The sequence below is a fragment of the Xiphophorus hellerii genome, chromosome 9, assembly GCF_003331165.1.
Source record: "Xiphophorus hellerii strain 12219 chromosome 9, Xiphophorus_hellerii-4.1, whole genome shotgun sequence".
Taxonomy (NCBI): domain Eukaryota; kingdom Metazoa; phylum Chordata; class Actinopteri; order Cyprinodontiformes; family Poeciliidae; genus Xiphophorus; species Xiphophorus hellerii.
Genome location: NC_045680.1, coordinates 29678958 through 29695866, shown reverse-complemented (window position 1 = coordinate 29695866; position 16909 = coordinate 29678958). Strand labels below are relative to the sequence as shown.

The following is a 16909-nucleotide window of genomic DNA, read 5'->3' as shown; positions in this document are numbered from 1 at the left end:
TTTTCAAGGTGGTGGAATGTGAGGGGAGACACTAGCTACAGTCTGTCAACCCCAGAAAGGCAGCAAGACCTGATGGTGTTCCTGGACCTGTGGAGAGGAACTATTTCCTCAGAGCAGAGCAGTTGGCTGGGGTCTTCACAAAAATATTTAATCAGTCTCTGTCTCAAGCCAGAATCTCATCCTACCAGAAATCCTCCATCATTGTTCCCATTCCTAAAAAAATCACCCATCACCTGCCTGAACGACTACCAACCAGCTGCTCTCACCCCATTGGTGATTAAATGTTTTGAAAGACTGGTTCAGAGTCATATTCATTCATTCATTCCTCACACCTTTGACACACACCAATTTGCTTACAGAGCTAACAGGTCGACTGGGATGCTGCTGCCACTGCCCTGCATGCTGTCTTTTCCCACCTGGAGTACCGGAAGAGTTATGCATCCTCTTGATTGATTTCAGCTCTGCATTCAGTACTATCCTCCCTGACAGACTGGTGTGCAAACGGTCAAACCTGGGAATCCCCACATTTTTAAATAGGTTTTGTTTCAAAATTCTCAGGATGCAGGTATTCATATTGCTTCCTATTGCTTGTACACCTTTTCCTACCACATCTTTTCCTTCATTTCACCTCTGAATGTGTTTGGACACAGAGCTCTGTGAACAATCACCCATGACCTTTTGTGCAAGGTGTCAAAGGTCATCTTTTGGACCACTATCAGGTCAGAAGTCGTCCCCATTATTGTTTAGCTTACAGAACTGGACTCAGGGACCATTTAAAGGCTTTTGCGAGTGTTTTGAATTAATTAGCTGATTAGTGTGTGGCACCAGGTGTCTTCAATACTGAACCTTTTTAAAATGGTTATTTAAATTATAACTTGATAAGCTGCTTTATGTTTAAATCTATTTGGGGTTTTCCATGTCCTGGATGGTTGAACCAACAAGTAGATAGAAATAATGAAGATCTGAGAAGTATCATAACTTAATGCTTAAAACACCAAGGTTTTTATAGAAAAATATCCAGATTTTTTGTGTGTGTGTTTTTAGAGGATGTATCTTGAAGATGGTAAGAAATAAAAGGATACATTTCTGTTTTTCTCTATCTCTCTGATCTCGGCTCCCACACACTGAGCTGTTGGCTAGTTGTATTGCTTAGTCCTACCAGTTTCAAACTCTTCTCATTAACGTAAGAGTTAAAGAGCTAAATATAATTAAGATATTTGCTACCTTTGACAAGGGGGGAATCTAGACTTTTCCCAGATTTGGGTTCGACAGGAAAGAGGATAATGAGAGAGGGAAGATATGCAGCAAATGTTGCCAGGCCGGTAATCGAACCTGCGACCACTGGCACGAGAACTAAGGCACAGGGTTGTGCTTTGCCCCTGCGCCACCACAGCACTCCCCATTAGTATATTTTTTTAAAATGTTTCTGTCAAAACACATTTCAAATGCAATGTCTGATTTCCATTGGCTAATTTGCTATACATTGTTATTTTTTATTAATTTTGTCAGTTTCAAGTTATTTCAGTGACCATTGTGGCTTTTTCGGTCATCAACAGAGGGGTATCAACGACTTTGTCCATGTGTGTATAGCCACCTAATTATCATCCCAAAGCAGTTTTTTAATGGAAGGAATCCTTTAACAAGCCTTTTTAAAATCCAGTGAACCATAGATTTTACAAAACACACATTTTATGTTCATAATCTCCTAAATTGGCATAAACAGGTTGGTCAGGTGGATTTCCATTAAAGACATTTGTTATACCAATACAGTCTCTAACATACTGGTAAAATTTTCTCTGTGCTATTCACCTGAGAATACACTGCCTTAGCAGCTTGTCATCAAATTCAGCAGAAATTTTAAGTGAATGTAACCAACTCATCAATGTAAACGCATTTTGAAACATAAAAATACATGCAGGATGGAGTGTCCTGGGAAGTGTATTCCACCGTACCGGAGTTGTAGAGCCAGGAGGGATGTAGAATAAAGGGACTCCGTTTTTGGTGCTCTCTGGAATCCTGTAGTTCTCGGGGATTGAATTGAATGACTGCAGATGCACCAACATCTGATCAGTTTGGTTGATGCTGGGAAAGACACACATATCAATGAAATACATTACACATCACCCATTTAAAAAATAATAGCCCTTAGTGCAGTCTTTCTCAAACTGTGGTCCGTGGGTGCCCCTTAGTGGTCCACGAGGTACATGTGAACAACCATTTATGTGCCGTGACGTGAGCTCAATGTGCGACGCTATAACCAGCTTACCAAAGGATTGTGTTATAGAAAATGATGGAAAACTGGCTTAAAACTCTAACCCAATTTTGCTGGTAATAAATGATGCTCTGCTTTCAGGTCAACAGCAATTGTTACTTTTATTTAATCAAAAAATATTAAATTAAATTAAAATACAATAAATAAATACAATTGATAGAAATGGGTTAATTATTTTTAATGGTGCAGAAAAGGATTTTTTGTTTCTCTTAAAAAGTCTATTTTTCTTTAATTGTGCTTCTAAATCATGAATAGCCCTAATTGTTATTAATGCACATAACACTTAGTAGTAAAGAACAATTTCTTTTTTTATTTCTATGTGTTTGACATCATTAGAAAGCTTAGAGTTTCAGAATCTGTAAGTAACTCAAAATATTCAACTAGATGTGTTCATGGCTTTGTGTGGTCAGTCACATTTACCAAACAGCATCACTCTTCTCATTAGGACGAACAAAGAAAACAGCAATACATGAGCTAAGAGGCTAATATTTTCATTCCAGGTTGCATCATATATTTAGGCCTGTCACGATAAACAATAAATCAATTAATCGCACTTTAAATTAAAACTATCGATCTCATTTTAATTATCAGCTTTATCGTTTCTTCCGGCCTTTTTCTCCTTCTGTTGATGACACAGAATGAAAAAAGGCTCAACTCTGACCTCTCCCTTCCTCATTTCCTTAGCGTAATGCCCAGCGCACACTACACACACTATCTTAGATCTGTCAGCCGATTGTCGGCCCATTTTCAAAACCTGAGACCACAAACTAGTAGACAGAAATCCTTGGTATAACGGTTCGATCGGGTTCGTTCCTGCCGTGTGGTGTCCAACAATGGGCACAAAATAATGGCTACAAGTCCAGTTAACTAATTTTAAAACCAGGCATTAATCAATGCTTTACTACAATCTACCTGCAATGCATGTGGCTAGCGTCAGTCCTGACTGAATGAAAATCATTATAACCTATTTATGTCATGTTAAAGAAGAACAGCTGGAAAGTTACCGGGTTTATCAACTGCAGTAGCAATTTCGCTCCAACTCCTTCCCTTGTCATTTCTATATTCTTTGCACAAAATGTTGAATAAACAATGTTGTTTCCACATATCATCTCCAATGCCCGCTGGACTTTGGGTTGCTGTGAAGTAGTGTGGTCAAGGATCAGCAAGATGAACAAAAAAACAGCATCAGTCTCCGGTTCCAGATTCTTCTGATGACTTATTTGTTACTTTTGTCTCTGACAACCCTCTCTAGCTTCCAAGAACTCACTGTTTTTATAGCCAATTGGCAACACACCTGTACTTGAGTGAATCAAGCCTCAATTAAACAATTTAAAAAAATCTAAACAGAGAAACAAGAATAAAATTATTAATCTAATTTACAAACTCATCTACATAATGAAAGGGTCTGCAAAATAAACAATGTAATACAAGGTTACTCAAAATATTACTTTATAGAAAAACAAACAAAGCAATACTCCAAAGAAAACCCTCTAATTGGTAGAATCCAGCAAGGTAATCAATGACATCATTCAGCCATTTAAGCAGGAAATACTGGGCCGGCCCCTCACATGCTCATGCCCTGCTGCAGATCTACAAGGGACAAACAATTGTGAGTAAAAAGGAAAACAAATACCATGAATATACTTTGAACCAAACTAAACAAGTTCAACCAATAGTCCAGAAGTAGTAGCTTTAACCTAAACATATAAATAGATGGAAACTGCAACATAATAATAACACAATCAAACCCGGGATAGTAAGTGAAGCAAAGTTGCAAACCAATGTTTAAATTTAAGCATTATGAATCAGAAATAAGAATAAGGGACAAGTGGTGAACAGAAACTGAACCACTTTGTCACAGTTGTGCCGTGTCAGCTGTTTGGGATTTTCCTCCGTAATTTTCCCTCAGAAAGCATGGAGGGGAATCTGCGTCCCCTCCATGCTACCTGTCACATTCAACAGGCTGCCTTAACTCTCCAAGTAGGGGAAAACCCCTGATTTAGATCGGAGCGGCAACGACGATCTACCGTAACACACCATAAACTACAGGATGATCGGTTACAAAATCACAAGCAACAATCTTAGAATGGCCAACGTTCTAAGATTGGCGTAAGGGGAAAATCAGGGCAAAAAATCATGTAGTGTGAACTATTGCATCAGGTAGTCGGATGTGCCCATCTTCTCTATTTAAATCTAATTATTACCGAAGGGCAATATAATATACAGACTTCATAATCTGCACTCTTTTGGTTGAATGCAGTATTTATTTCCACTTTGGCTTTATGTTGTTTAGTTTTTATTCAAGTACATTTTTTGTTAATGAAGACTGAGAATCCATTTTATTTTTGTTTTTGGTTGTTTTGTTTATCAGTTCCAGTGTTAAGTGTTCTTATAATAAAGTGTATCTATCTTTGGCAGGAAATCGCATGCATTATTACGTCATTTTCATTAAATCAGTGTAAAAAGGTCTTCAAACAATATTATCATTTTTGAGACAATCGCTTAGCAAAATTTGTTATCATGACAGGCCTACATACGTATATTAAGATGTGTTATCACAACGCGGGGGCAAATTCAGGTTAGGTGGTCCATGACTATTTGTTAAATGGCTTAAGTGGTCCTCAGCCTGAAAAAGTTTGAGAAGCATTGCCTTAGTGCTATGTAATGTCTGAGTAGAAACCTTGAGAAACAGTACCTCTGAAGTGTGTTCCAGAAGCGCCGGATGACAGAAGTGCGGTAGGGACTGGTGATGGGCTTCCGCTGTGTGCAGCTGATATCATGCAGGATGTCATAGCTGCCTTCCATTGTCACCTCCACCTTAGTGCTTCTGTTGGACGAGTCCAAAGGCCAAGTGGCAGCCGCTAGGTACTCAATATGCATGTTATGTTTCCACAGTAGAGCCAACTTCACCTCCAGCTGTGTCCCTCCTAAAGGAAACAACAGCATCTACTCTGAACATCTTGGTGAGACTTCAGGTCTCTTAAATGTCACTACTGAAAAGAGTAATTTACCTTTGGTGAGGCTGATGTCTCTGATGGTGTAGCCTTCTCTCAGTCGCACTGAAACCACACTTATTAAATGTGCATGGACTTCTTTCTCTGTGTGCTTCTTCCTCCGCATGACCAGGGCTGGATTACCACTGGCTGACACTAGGTGCTCATTGAACAATTTGTCCTGGGAAACTACAACATCAACAATTTTGTGGGTTTACTCATCATCAGTATTGAGAAACCCTACAAACTAGTGTCAATGCAGGATGAAATGCATCGTCAGCTCATTTGCACACTAAACATTTTTTTTCTCTTTTTATTTACATTATTTTTTTCTTTTTTATTTCATTCTAATCGTATAAATAGTGTGATTTAAAAAGAACTACCAATAAAAACGGTTCAATAGCATTTCACTTGACTGCTTTTTCTGAAAAAAGTTACACAAGTAAACTTTCTCAAAATTTTACTTGCACTTCTGTTTTGCATTGTGACCTGCAAAACAGTTCACAATGCAACTGTGAACTGTTTGTGATCAAACAATTAGTTTGAACACAACTAATTGTTCTTAATTTAGTCTTAAATCTTAATAATTTTAGAGCTCATTTGGTTTAATTTTAAAAATTTTCAAAGCAAATCTTGAACCTTAAGCTTACCTGTTCACTGTTAGTGGCACCCATGAAGTTTAAGTACAGAATATTAACTGAAGCAAATTCATCAAGTGAAACAACTTTGTAATACAGATAGCTTTAATTTGCTGTTTTGATGCAAAACAGCAAATTATAAAAACATTTAAAAAGATAAACATTATAAGTAAAACAGAAAAACATTATGTCAATGGTATTGGCAAACTTTGCTGCAAATCAGTATGGAAACCCAATTTGGCACCGATGTTGCAAATCACAAATAAGGATTTGCAACAGGATCACCTGTGATGAACTGCCTCCACCCATGTGACATGAATTATCCAATGAATGATCATGTTGGTGTTTTAAAAGCCACCTGTTATTCCCTCTTCATATGTGACAACGGTAAAGACAAAAGAGCTGTCTAACGACACCACAAATGCTATTATTTGCAAGCACAAAACCTCCAAAGAGTATAAAGTAGGGGTGTTAAACTCCAGTTCTCAAGAGCCGCTGCCCTGCCACTTTTAGATGTGACTCTGCTGCACCACACCTGAATAGAATAATTAGGTCATTAAGAGTCTGGAGAACTTCTCTACACAAGGAGGAGGTAATTAAGACATTTCATTCCAGTATTTTGTACCTGTGGCACATCTAAAAACTGCAGGACACCGGCCCTTGAGAACTGGAGTTTGACACCTGTGGTATAAAGCCATCTCTAAAGGCCTTGGTATCCCTGTTAAGTTATTAAGATGTTTTCCAGGGGGACTTCCGGTTGGACTGCAAGATGGAGTAGACGCTTTTTCTGAAGCTCCGCCTCAAACATTACTACTCTATTAAATTTCACTTTGTGTTTGTTAATCCAATAGTAACTATAGTGCTGCACTGGAACCACGACCAGTTAGTCAGACGATGACCAGCAGAACAAAAAAAGAAGAGCAGAAAAAAGACGAGGGGAACATCATGGCTGTGCTAACGGCTACGTTAGTTGACCACAAGAAATCCCTCTGCGGCATTCACTAAACTCGAAACAAAACTGGAGCGCTTTGAATCTACCATTTCTTCCCACCACCAATGGATTTCATCACTGGAGAATGTGGCCACTATCATGAACGATGACATACAGGCAATTCAAGCTGAGCTAGCTACGGTGACTGGAGAGAACAACAGACTGAAAGCTAAGCTAATTGACTTGGAAAGTAGGAGCCGCTGCAACAACACTAGGTTGGTGGGACTTCCTGACGGTATAGAAGGATCGCATTCAACAACATTTTTCTCTCAACTACTTCTGGAGATCTTCGGGGAAGATGCGTTGAAAAAGGCTCCGGAGCTGGATCGAGCACACCGGATGCTAACGACGAGACCGGGCCCCGGTGAGAAATCCAGAGCTGTAATCGTGTGTTTCCACAACTATCAAATCAGGGAGCTCATTAGACGCAAAGCCAGAGAGTTATGAGGCAAGTTGAAGTACAAGGGTACCCCGTTTCACATTTTTGAAGATTACTGCCCGGAGGTCTTACAGCAGCGCTCAGCTTACTGCGGGATCATGAAAGAACTGTATGGTCAAGGACTCAAGCCTGCATTGTGCTACCCAGCCAAACTATTCATCATGACCGAGAATGGGAGTGGAAGGTTCCTGGCTTCACCTGAGGATGTCAAGCGCTATATGTTGGTTCTCTTCATCCGCCCAGCTCTAGCCCACGAGTGGAATAATTATTAGTTGGATCCAAGCAGTTTATTTGTGGTATAATACTAGCCACTTGCAGAACTCAAACAGTTCTTTATAGATTGTTTAATCACTAGGAGTACTGGGGTTTTCGACCTCTCCCCAGACTTACTGAAACAGAGCCAAAAGACCCTGAGTCCAAACTGACGACTCTGATGGCTCAAATTTTAATCCCTTCTTCAATTGTAAATGTGGCCGTTGACCGTCAGGCCAGAAGGTAGGAGTGTGAATAGTCCATGTTGGGGGTGGGTATCTATGATACCTACAACTCGTCAGTTTAGTTTCGAAGCATACATGAAGTGTTTTTGGAGAGATGTGACCTTTTGCAGCTGATCCATGATGTTGTGCTGCATTATCCAGGTCATTTTGCCAAATGTACATAGAGTTTGCAAAACATACAATCTGTTTCAAGAAATATGCAACGGTTTTTCTAAAAGAAATTAGTAATGTTTTTCTTTTAAATAATGCTAAGTGGGTTTAAAATGACAGTTTAGAAATAAACTAACCAAATTAATTGTGTTGATCCACCTCAAAAAAATCATGCAAAAAGTGTAAGCAAAAGAAATCTGGGAGACTTTGCACATGCAAATTTGCATGCAGCCTTTTGTGCTGTGGAGGATAAATAGGTGACTGCTTCACCTATTTAGTTCACAAGAACTAATGGCATTTATTTCAGTCATAATCTTGCGGGGGGTGACCAAGGTTCCATCACTATGTGACAGCTGGTCAGCAAACCTGGCAAACATGATTGACATGGCAGCACTGAATGCACATGTGCTTTATCAGGCATGCATTGGGGTGCAGGAGAGACGGGTGGACTTCCTGGTTGAGCTTGCAAAAGAGTTCGGTAACTCTCATGTGAGTGAGAAGAAGGCACACAAGGAGAAACTGCTTCGGCAACAACCTTCCACACCCAGCTCAGGCAAAAGGGCGAAGAAGTGTCAGGTCAACCATCGATGCAGGATGCGTGTCCTGAGGCCGAAACATCATCAGTGACCCCTCACACCCCCACCATGGACTGTTCTCCCTGCTGCCCTCTGGAAAGAGGTTCCGCAGCATCCGGTGCAGGTCCACCTGGTTCCGAAACAGCTTTTTCCCACTTGCCACCAGACTGCTGAACTCTTAACTGGACTGCACTCAAAAACTGGTCTCCACTTTATACCTTGCACATGTACAGAGCTAAATAACTTCTATTTTACTGTCAGTCCTGCACTTTATATTTTATATTTAGATTTATATTCATATTTTATACTGTATTTTGTTTTACTCACAACATTGGAACCTCAAACATTGTCCTGAGCCGTATGCAACGAAATTTCGTTCTGTATACACCCTGTGCATGCAAAATGACAACAAAGTCAGTCGAAGTCGAAGTCTAAGTCTAAGTCTAAGGAACAATTGTGCAACTGTGAGATGCGTTGAGGCCATTACCAGGGTACTTATAAGGTAATGGCCTTATTTACAGAACAAAAGCACCTGCTAGATAAAATCCTTCAGGCCAGTTGGCCCATCTCTAGACTGCATAGGTAGAAAGGCCATTTGGCATGTCTCTAGTACTTCCAGTGTGCAAAGCTGTCTCCAGAATTTCTTTACTTTATTATTATTCTTCCGATTAACCTGTACAATTAAAATTAGCCCTGGATTTGATTACTTTTATAGAGATTGAACTAGAATGCCCTGATGACCAATAGACTAGAGGGCCAGCATATCTATCCTGATGTGTATTATGCTATTATGTTGATTTTACTCAGTTAAGGAGTTTTTCAGAAGTTCTTCTACAGCTACATTGGTAGAATTTGTGGTTGTCTGGTTTGCCCTCCAACAAGTGACCATTCTGATTTTGGGAGGAGGAAAATGTTGGTCTATAATGAAGGAATTCTCGCAGGGGAGGTTTGGAACGCGAGAGGTTTGGGAAATGCCACCAAGATTGCTAAGGTCATGGCTCATTTGCAGCAACTTAAAGGGGACATATTCTACTTACAAGAGACACACCTTCGTAATAGGAAGATAATGTGATTAAAAGAAGTTGGATTAGCCATGCATTTCATTCTAGATTCAATGCCAAGGCTCGAGGAAAAGCCATACTTATTCGTAATAATATTATGTTTGAACAACACAAAATAATAGTGGACATGGAGGGTCGTTTCATAATTGTGTTCGGCAAATTGCAAAACTCTCTGGTGATGCTAGCTTGCATCTACGGTCCAAATTGGGATGATGGTACCTTTGTGTCTAGACTCTTTACATATATGCCTCATATTGAAAACTATTATTTAATTTTAGGGGGACTTTAACATGATCCAGGATGCCCTTTTGGACAGATCCTCAAAAAACCCAGTCTCATTATCTAATGTTGCTAAAAGTCTTAAGGTTTTTAAAACTGAGTTGGGACTGGTGGATCCATGGAGACATGGGAACCCGGCACTTAAGCAGTTTTCCTTCTTTTCCCATGCCCACCGTACCTATACACACATAGATTTTTTGCTTATTGATATCAGACTGCTCTCTAAAGTAAAAGCCTGTGATTATCACACTATAGCTATATCCGACCACTCGCCAGTCTCCTTAGATTCCAAAGTGCTCTGTCAATCCTGTTGTTTTAAATTTTGGAGATTTAATTCTATACTGCTTACCGAAGAGGACTATAAACTGTTTTTAAAAAAATCAGCTTTCACTTTACTTTGATCTTAATGATTCACCTGATAAATAGAGAAGCACCCTCTGGGAAGCCTCAAAAGCATATATAAGAGGTCAGTTCATTAGCTTTACTTCTAATTTGACAAGGAAGAGGTTACGTCACCCCAATGACTTGCTGAACCAGATTAAAGAGGTGGATTCTAGATATGCAGCCAACCTGGATCCTGACCTTTATAATGAGCATGTAAAACTCCAAACCGACTTCAATTTGACTACATCTACAACTGCTCTACTTCAGCTGACCAAGAAAAGGCAGCGCTTTTTTGAATCTGGCGACAAAGCCAGATTCGCTTTCCAAGCGCAAGCCCAGGCAACCTCCAAATTAATCCCATTCATCAGATCAGCTACAGGGGAAATTCTCTCTGATCCCAGAAAGATAAATGATAGATTTGTGTCATTCTATTCAGAACTGTATACCTCCCTAGGTCCGCCCTCATCACATGATATACTTAATGATATCAGCTTTCCAAGGATAGATAATGAATTGGGGAGAGGTCTGGGCGGGCCTATCACTATAATGGAGGTGCAAGAATCTATCAAGTCCTTAAGTTCGGGCAAATCCCCTGGTCCTGACGGTTTCTCTTCAGAATATTATAAGGCCAATGTGGATCTTCTGGCGCCAGTATTGACAAATGTGTATAAGGAGGCCTTTTCAAACAGGCGCCTGCCTAGCACCTTAACAGAGACTACAATATCGCTGATTCCAAAGAACGATAAAGATCTCTCATTTTGTAGTAGCTATAGATCTATTTCCCTCCTAAAAGAAGATTTGAAGATTTTATCTAAAATTCTTGCCTGTCTCCAATGAGTACTTCCTCTCATTATTTCATTAGATGAGACAGGCTTTATGACTGGGCGACAGTCATTCCATAACACCAGGCGTCTTCTAAATATTATCAATACGCCAGGCACCTTATCACGCAAAATAATTGTATCTCTTGACGCCGAGAAGGCATTTGATCGGTTCATCGGTTTTTATATGAAGTAATGAAAAGATTTGGTTTTGATAATGATTTTATCCTTTGGGTTAAGCTGTTGTACTCATCACTGGTGGCCTCAATTAAAACAAATGACATGGTGTCTTCACCCTTTCTTCTTGGAAGGGGCACTAGGCAGGGTTGCCCTCTGTCTCCCTTGTTATTTGCTATTGCAATAAAGCCTCTAGCCATCTGGTTGAGTGCTGAGGAAGGTTTTAAGGGTATTCTGAGATCTGGTGTAACCCATAAAGTGTCTCTTTATGCGGATGACTTGCTTTTATACATTTCTGATTCTTATACATCTCTTCCAGTGCTCTTTAACATTCTAGAACAATATAGCAAGCTTTCCAGTTACAAGCTCAACTACCAGAAAAGCCAATTATTTCCCTTGAACTCTCTGGTAAGGAAACCTCCACGTTCAATCTCAGCCTTTAAATGGGCAGAGGCAGGGTTTCGTTATTTAGGGATATTTATCTGTTCTTCTATGTCTAACATGATTGAATAAGAATTTTTCACTGTTATTAGAGAGCATGGAGAAAGATTTTGACCGGTGGTCCCAATTACTATTATCTCTGATGGGATGGGTGAACCTGATTAAAATGGTAATTTTCCCCAAATTTTGGTACCTTTTCCAGCATGTTCCTATACTAATTACAAAGACTTTTTTGACAAATTGGACAGGAAGATATATCAATTCTTATGGCTTAAAAAACCTGCCAGACTTTGTAAATCAGTGCTGCAGTCCAAAACTTATGAGGGTGGACTTGATCTTCCCAACTTCATGCAGTACTACTGGGCAGCTAATGTACAGAAACTATTATATTGGAGGTGTGATGCTGATGCGTCACCTGCCTGGGTACAGATTGAAAGGGCATCTAGTCGTTATTCGTTGTCATCTCTGCTTTGTTCTCAGCTCCCCTTTCCCTCTCCCTGGTAGAGGACAATCCCATAGTCAGGGCCACATTAAGGATCTGGAGCCAATTCAGGAAACAGTTTGGCCTGCATGGACCCTCAATACAAACTCCTTTAGCCAAAAATTTAAACTTTATGCCTTCAGTCATTGATTTAGTTTTTTAACTCGTGGGATGACAGGGGGATCAAGACTGTAAAGGATCTTTATAGCAACAATACTGTACCTTTTCAGCCTTTGCTGAACTTTCATCTAAATTCCAACTGCCCAGTTCTCATCTCTTTCAGTTCTTTCAGGCCAGGGATTACGTTAAAAAGGTGTTTCCGCACTTTCCTAATCGACCCCCTGAAACACTTTTGGATACTCTCCTGCAATTAGACCCACAACGGAAATAATGTTTTCATTCTTATATAATAACACCTCAAGATTTGCAGCTTTTGTTAAAACAGCGTGGGAGGGGAAGCTGGGTGCTGAAGTGGAGGGGGAGCAGTGGAAGGCTGCCAAGAATTTAATTAATAAATCCTCGGTCTATGCTCGGCATGTTTTAATTTAGTGCAAAATATTCTATAAAGTGCATTACACAAACGCAAAATTAGCAAAAATTTACTCATCAGTCAGCGACTCTTGAAATAGGCGTCCCCCCATCTCATGACCACTGGGTTAGAGAAGTTCTTTACAACCTGAAGCTGGAAAAACTCAGATTTTCACTTAAGGGTTCCACCAGTACATTTATGGAGACCTTAGTGGGTACCATGACTTTGCTACCTGATTCAGAAGAAAATTAAATTATCTGTAGGCCCTCTCATCTATATCCAGTTCTTTTGTATTTAACCAATATGTATTCTACGTATTATATTTTTTTCTATTATTTATTTATGAATTTGTTTAATTTATTAGTATGTGCGTATAAGTATATATAGGCTACATTTATTTAATTATTATCATTATTATTTTTTCTTTCTTTTTTCTATTGTTCTTTCTTTGCTTCTTTCTCTGCCTCCTTTGGAATGTGTGTGGATGGGTGTGTGTGTATGTCGTGTTGCTAGAAGTTGTTGCAGGGATTGGATCTCTGTTGGCTGTTTGTCTTGTGCTAAGACCTAGATGGGGGTGAGTTCGGGGTGGGTTGGGTTTCAGGCTAAATCAACTTGAACTTCTTTCTCTCTTTGTTATCTATTACTACTGTGTTTTCATTGTATGAATGATTGATATGTCAATCTGTGAAATTCAATAAAAAAAGCTGGGGGAAAAAAAAGTTTTCCAGGCATGGGACTGTCAAGAACCTCTCTGGACGTGGAGCTTTTTGGTAATTCACACAAATAGTATGTTTACAGATGGTGCAATGAAGTCTTTAAGGTAAAGAACACTATACCAACAGTCAAGCATGGTGGAGGATCCATAATGCTGTGGGGCTGCTTTGCGGCATCTGGTACTGCAGGCCTGGACAATATCACAGGCATCATGAAATCAGAAGATTATCAAGCAATTCTAGAGCGAAATGTCTTGCCCAGTGTAAGGAAACTTGGTTTGAGGTGAAGATCCTGGGTCCTCCAGCAAGATAACAACCCAAAGGACACCTCCAAAAGCATGCAGGCATGGTGCTTGAAAGGGAAAAAATGGACTGTTTTAAAATGGCCAGCAATGAGTCCTGATCTCAATCCAATTGGAAATCTTTGGGTGGAGCTGAAATCTGCCATTGGAGAAAGGAACCCTGAAAATGTACAAGAGCTTGAGCATACTGCAAAGGAAGTGTGGGAGAAAATGTCACCTGAGAATTGGAAGAAGCTTATAGATGGATATAAGAAACATCTGGAGGATGTCATTGCTGCCAAAGAGTGTGAACCAAATATTAAGGAGGGGTATCAATATTAGTCCACATGCTGGTTTTCTGTTTTGTCCTTTAGAATTAAAATATTTGTGTTGCAAATTAAATTAATTACTTTGAATTGCTTTGGACTTCTGACTGATAGATCCTGCTGATAAACATTTTGAACATTTCCATTTATTTCTGAACATATTCACTCAGTTATGCAAAACATGAAGGGGTGCCAATAATTTTGAGCAGGGCTGTACATATTCAGAGTGAACAGTGATATTACTATTTATCATTTGGAGTTATTTCATGTTTTATTCTTAAATATTTTGATGTTGCTGTGTGAGTAATCCACAACATATTTTCGTGCAACCCAATATGATTTGAAACTATTTCGGACCATCTCTAAATTCTTCTTAAATAAACCCGGTTTTCATAACTCACTGTTCATACTGAACAGGGATATCATTGCATTGTTTTATAAATTACTGGTTCTATTCTTATTTGTATATTTTTACTCTAACTTTCTGGTAATGTATTAGTTTTCATTATTATTTCATCTTTTACTTTGTTTAAAGTTTTTTAACTGAAAAGTTTAACTTTTTTGCTAATAAACTCATATTGGAGCAAAGTGCTTATTATTATGTATTTGCTGTTCAAAAACATCTGCGATGGATTTTTCCTTATTTATTGTCTTTTTAATACTTTAGCCTTATCAGGCAGGTATTGATGAATAATAACAAAAAATAAGAACTTTTTGGGTATTATTTTATGAAAATCACTTGGTAATTGGATCTGAATTAGTAGGTTAGTTCACAATTGTGATCAGATATTACATAGTTACTCATAGCCTGCCCTAATCTATTGTTGAACTTCCTAAGGTTGTTCCAAAACCTCTGCCCAGTTTGCCCAGCTTAACAATTGCATCTCCAGCCCAGTGTGTAAGTTAACACCAATTTACTTCTGGAATTCAATTTACTTCCTCTACTTCTGGAAATAGTTATTCTCCAAATATCCAAATAATCTCCTTCATCCAGTTCAAGGTATGACAATAGTCCCCACAACAAACTGCAGAAATACATATAAATATATACTGTATATAGTTTGTTTTTTTGGTAAAGCTTATAGTTAGATTGGCTAAAGATATCCTAAGGTTCTTATGACAAATCTAACCAGTTAGAGCTCCTAAGACTGTGACTAGTCTTCTAGAAATTCTAAACACTAACAGGTACATTGCATACAATTGCACAAAAATCCGTGAGGGACGACAGAGTCCCAGCTCGAAATTCCGTGAAAGAGGTGTACGGAGCCTCGTGCCGGACGCCCGTTGAAAGGCTGTTTACGTCGTTTTAAACTGCGTGATTGTGAGCGTGAGTGGGAATAAAAATACCAATAGGTATTTCGTTCCATATAACACAGTAGGAGTGTAACCGGTAAACCTTTTATGGATGCAAAAGCAAGAATCCCCCACTTGATGACATTGTGTTTCTGTGTTTGATATGATGTAAAGCACTTTGAAATGCCTTGCTACTGAAATGTGTTATACAAATAAAATTTGATTGATTGATTGACTAGTGTCCCACTCTTCAAAGTTAAGGAGGGAATGCTTAATCCCTTTTTCTGAAGCAGGCTGATCAGACTGCATTTTCCAGCATTCTTAGTGCTGGAAGCTATCTTGCTGACATTACAACTCCTTTATAAGCTTGAGAGGACAGTGATTAGGTGTCTGTGGAAAAATCTTCCTGATATCAAACATCTATTTTGACTGTAAGGTTAATCTAGTTCTCATACGTAAGAGAACCTTAAAGGTTCTATCTTTGCAACATTTGGAATCATGAGAGGATACCTTGGACATAGATATAGCAAAAGCAGAATATGTTCTTGCTTCCCGTCAGCTTCATCACAAACAAAAGATACAAAATATCTGGCCTCAGATATAGTGTGGCCATCATAAAAGTTTAATTATCTCACCACAGAAGTACTCAGAGTTCATGGACTCTGGGGTCTTGAGGAAAGTGTAGGTTAGGAAGGCCCTGTGGTAGGCATTCATCTCTTGGCTGTTTTGGTCAACTTCAGGGCAATTGGGTAAATAGGACCCAACGGTGGCCAAAGATATGAACTTCATCAGTTCTACGTTTGGGATGTAGCCAAAACTGCAGTCATATGAGTATGAACCGCCAACCTAGAAAGGTACAACCACAAGTTAAAAGGAATTATTAAAATGTTGCTACAGGATAACTTTTAAAAGTAGAAACAAAAGCTGTATTATTAATTTGCAGCTAAGCTCAAAAGTATTCATACTCCTGGCAGATGTAGAAATAAAAATTACCTTCATTCAACCATTAGGTTTGTTTCTGATAGAAACGGAACAGGCATGAAAGTCAAACTTGATAGCATGCTGAAGAGATAATTCAATCACTTGACTCAAGTGATTGACTCAATCACTTGAGTCAATCAAAACCTAAAACCTACAGGAGACTGTTATTTTAGTTACAGTCTCCTGTAACAGGAGACTATATTTCCTGTAGATTGAGAGTGTATGTCCTGTGGGTACACAGTAAAATCTAATTAGTTCACCTTACTTCAAAAAATATGCAAACTCATTGCCTCAAGAAAATTAAGAAAAGTAAGTTTAAGATTAGTAAGTAAACCTAACTTATTTTAAGTAAGCAGTACTAACTCAAGTAGTACAACCAACAAAAAAATTAAGTTTATGGAGAGACTTTTCAACCACAAGTTCCAAGTAGCTTACTGAAAGTGAGTATTTTGATGAAAACTGATTAAAGTCAACTTACTATTTTTCAATTAAATAAATATTTTGCATTTACTGTGTATGCCATACATGCACAGTAATATATGTTCTACATATATCTATATGACAACTTAAATATACAGAAAGCACGT

General features: G+C 38.8%; 1 protein-coding gene across 9 annotated transcripts in view; it reads right to left on the bottom strand.

Moving 5' to 3' along the window:
* The window catches only part of szt2 (SZT2 subunit of KICSTOR complex), a 155436-nt gene that overhangs the window by 113158 nt on the left and 25369 nt on the right, over positions 1–16909 (bottom strand). For 7 of the 9 annotated variants that reach the window (XM_032572998.1, XM_032572990.1, XM_032572996.1 and 4 more), the window contains exons 8-11: positions 15977–16187; positions 5284–5454; positions 4968–5199; positions 1953–2082 (exon numbers count right to left, since the gene is read on the bottom strand). In XM_032572998.1, the coding sequence (XP_032428889.1) occupies positions 1953–2082; positions 4968–5199; positions 5284–5454; positions 15977–16187 (744 nt within the window). Of the gene's footprint in view, positions 1–1952; positions 2083–3276; positions 3568–4967; positions 5200–5283; positions 6502–15976; positions 16188–16909 lie in introns of those variants that run through there. The other 2 variants (XM_032572997.1, XM_032572999.1) reach the window with 2 other exon arrangements.